This window comes from Chaetura pelagica, unplaced genomic scaffold (genome assembly GCF_000747805.2).
Source record: "Chaetura pelagica isolate M959 unplaced genomic scaffold, ChaPel_1.0 scaffold1157, whole genome shotgun sequence".
Lineage (NCBI taxonomy): Eukaryota > Metazoa > Chordata > Aves > Apodiformes > Apodidae > Chaetura > Chaetura pelagica.
In genome coordinates this window covers 103,727-107,186 of record NW_009953930.1, presented here as the reverse complement: position 1 = coordinate 107,186, position 3,460 = coordinate 103,727, and the positions used below count along the sequence as shown (strand labels likewise).

The 3,460-nt window shown below is 60.0% G+C and overlaps 1 protein-coding gene across 1 annotated transcript in view; it reads left to right on the top strand.

Moving 5' to 3' along the window:
- The first annotated feature begins 231 nt into the window (after positions 1 to 231).
- The window catches only part of SLC38A7 (solute carrier family 38, member 7), a 23,491-nt gene continuing 20,262 nt past the window's right edge, over positions 232 to 3,460 (top strand). Inside the window, exons 1-6 of the mRNA XM_010001685.1 lie at positions 232 to 427; positions 506 to 650; positions 1,157 to 1,255; positions 2,038 to 2,095; positions 2,386 to 2,500; positions 3,308 to 3,459. Of these exons, the coding sequence (XP_009999987.1) occupies positions 232 to 427; positions 506 to 650; positions 1,157 to 1,255; positions 2,038 to 2,095; positions 2,386 to 2,500; positions 3,308 to 3,459 (765 nt within the window). The remainder of the gene's footprint in view (positions 428 to 505; positions 651 to 1,156; positions 1,256 to 2,037; positions 2,096 to 2,385; positions 2,501 to 3,307; position 3,460) is intronic.

The following is a 3,460-nucleotide window of genomic DNA, read 5'->3' as shown; positions in this document are numbered from 1 at the left end:
GGTGGGAGGCTTGGGTGGGGGGGGGGGACAGCCCCCTGGCCCACCCTGGGAGGGGGGTTGAGGGGTGGGGATGTGTGGAACCCCAGAAGGAGCTTTGGGGAAGATCAGGCTCCTGGGAAGAAGCTCGGTTGGGTGAGCTGAACCAGAGATGCTGCGCGTCCAGGGGGGTGGCTGCTCGCGGTTGGGTACGTTGTCGCCTCAGTGTCCCCTCCCTGTGTCTTCACACAGTGCATGTTGATCTTCATCATTGGAGGCTTGGTCATCCTGGGGTACTGCTCGCAGGCCAGCAACGAGCGCACCTACCAGGAGGTGGTGTGGGCTGTGTGTGGGAAGGTGCCTGGTGTCCTCTGCGAGGTGGCCATCGCCGTCTACACCTTCGGCACCTGCATCGCCTTCCTCATCATCATCGGAGACCAGGAGGACAAGAGTAAGTGTTTCCCCTGGGGGGAGGGAAATAACCCTTGGGTTGTTTGGGACAACCTGACCACTTTGCTTGTCCCCACAGTCATTGCTGCTCTGGTGACAGAGCCCGGGGAAGGTGGGAGCAGCCGCTGGTACACGGACCGCAAGTTCACCATCAGCGTCACTGCCTCCCTCCTCATCCTGCCCCTCTCCATCCCCAAGGAGATCGGCTTCCAAAAATATGCCAGGTGGGAAGGGAGAGAGCCCCTCCAGGGCTGGGAGCCAGGCTGGGGCTGCCAGGACCCACCCGTGCCTGGTCCCACAGGGGTGGGCAGCAGAAACGCTGCGGTTCCAGCGCTGGTATCTGAGGGGTTGGAGATGTCCTGCCTTCCCGTGCCTCAGTTTCCCCAGTTGGGGAGGGGAAGCTGAGCACCCTGTGGGCACAGTGTCATAGCCAGGGCTCGTGTGCCCTTCTTCTGCTCCCCAGAGAAAGCGGGGCCTTCAACTGCCTTGTCCCCTTGTCTTGGGAGTTGGCCATTCAGAAAGGAGAGTCAGGAAGGGTCCTGGACTGGGTGGCACTCCCAGCAGCACAGACACCCCAGCAGGGTTGTGTTGGCCACTGTCTGGGGACAGTAGGTGACAGTGCCTGGGTGGCTTGGGCTGTGCAGGGAGGAAGATGGGGCTGGAGAGGCTGAAGAACAACCTTTGCAGAGGGCAAGACAAGGCACTGATGGTCTCCTGTCCCCTCCTGCAGCTCCTTGAGTGTGATTGGCACCTGGTATGTCACAGCAGTCATCATCATCAAGTACATCTGGCCCGACAAGGAGCTCACCCCTGTGGAGATCCCCACCAGGTGAATGCAAGGGCACCTCCTGCTGATGGTGGCCATCACAGCTCTGCAGAGCCAGGCAGGGGGCCTGGAGGGAGGGCTGGGGACAGATCCTTCACCAGTCACAGAATGGTTTGAGTTGGAAGGGACCTTAAAGATCATCTGGTCCCATCCCTGGGCCTGGGGACACTGTGTGGTGCTGCCAGGAGCTCCTGAGGGGGCTGCATCTCTGCATGTTTCAGAGGAGGTGGCCAAGGAGAGGAAAAAGACCCCTTGGAGGTCCCCGTGGCAGGTTTTGAGGAGAGCTGATTGACTTTTGGCTCCAACACAACGGGGCCTGGAGCTCCCCACGAGCCTGGTCTCACCCAACAGCCAGGATGTCTCTCCCCTAGGATGATCCTGGTTATTTCCTTGGCCACCACAGCCCCTGTGGCTTGTCTGTCTGTCACGGGTTGGGGACATTTATGGAGCCAGTGTGAGAAGTGGGAATTCTAAGGCCAAACTCTGGAAGAGTTTTTTTGGCACTACCCAAGTAGATCCTTGCTTATTTTACTGATCCTTAGATTTTTGAAAGTCCTCAACTTCCAAAACCAACCTCAACGTTGGTTGGTTCCATCTCCGTGCCAGACCCTGGGCTTCCCAGGCCCTGGGAAAACCTTGCTCCACGGAAAGACACCATCCTGGGTGGGGGTACAGGGTGACTGGGCAGGTCAGCAGAGGAGGGAGCCCATCGTGGAGCACCCCTAGGCCACAGGGTAGGGACATGGGGGGCCTTGGGCTGATGGTGGGTGTTTCTGTCCCCCCAGCCCCTCCACCTGGACAGCTGTCTTCAATGCTGTGCCCACCATCTGCTTTGGATTCCAGGTAAGGCCATGAGCCCAGGACTCCCCTCCCCACCCTGCCACACACCTGGGGGGACACCAGCATGGTCCAGGAATGGTCCTTTGGGTTGTTCATCCAAAAACCCTCCCTGGCTGCTTTTACATCTCACCCCCCCTGGATGGAGACGGATCAATTTTACCCCGGCTTGGGCAGGCCAGGGCAGCCTGTCCCACCCTTTGCTTCTCCTGGGGATGTCAGGGAGGAGGTCCCACCTGGCTGGCTGTGGCTGCAGCACAGCCCATGTCCCTGCTCTCTCTCCATGCCCCTGGCAGTGCCACGTCAGCAGCGTGCCCGTCTTCAACAGCATGAGGCAGCCAGAGGTGAAGACCTGGGGGGCGGTGGTGACGGCGGCCATGGTGATCGCTCTGTTCGTCTACACGGGCACTGGTGAGCCAGGGGGTGCAGGGATGTTCTGGGGGTGCAGGATGGTCCTCAGAGGGGCTGGGAGCTTCTGGAGGGCTGGCAGCTTCTGGTCAGAGGGTCATGGAATAGTTTGGGTTGGAAGGGACTTTCAAGATCATCCAGTCCCACCCCCTGCATGGGCAGGGACACCTCCCACCAGCCCAGGCTGCTCCAAGCCCCATTCAACCTGCCCTTCAACACTGCCAGGGATGGGGCACCCACAGCTTCCCTGGGCAACCTGGGCCAGGCTCTCACCACCCTCACACCAAACAATTTCCTCCTCATGTCCAACCTCAATCTCCCTCTTCCAGTTTTAATCCTTTCTCCCTTGTCCTCTCCCTCCCTGCCCTTGTCCCAAGCCCCTCCCCAGCTTTCCTGGAGCCCCTTCAGGCCCTGGAAGCTGCTCTAAGGTCTCCCTGGAGCCTTCTCTTCTCCAGACTGAACACCCCAACTCTCCCAGCCTGGCTCCAGAGCAGAGCTGCTCCAGCCCTTGGATCATCTCTGTGGCCTCCTCTGGGCTCTCTCCAGGAGCTCCACGTTTTTCTTATGTTGGGGTCTCCATAACTGAACACAGTCCCCAAGTGGGGTCTCACCAGAGCAGAGGGGACAATCCTCTCCCTGGTCCTGCTGGCCAGGCAGTGACACAGCCCAGGTCACAGTTGGCAGCAGAGGGACAGAGCAGGCAGGGAGCACCATCCATTCACCTCCTGCTAGAAGCCACCCAAGTCTAGTCCCCCCAACCCACCTGCAGGTTTGTCCCCCACCCTCTGCTGACTCCTCCCTTCCTGGCAGGAGTCTGTGGCTTCCTGACTTTTGGAGCTGGCGTGGATCAGGATGTCTTGCTGTCCTACCCTTCCAACGACATCCCTGTTGCCCTGGCCAGGGCCTTCATCATCCTCTGTGTCCTCACCTCCTACCCCATCCTGCACTTCTGCGGCCGGTGGG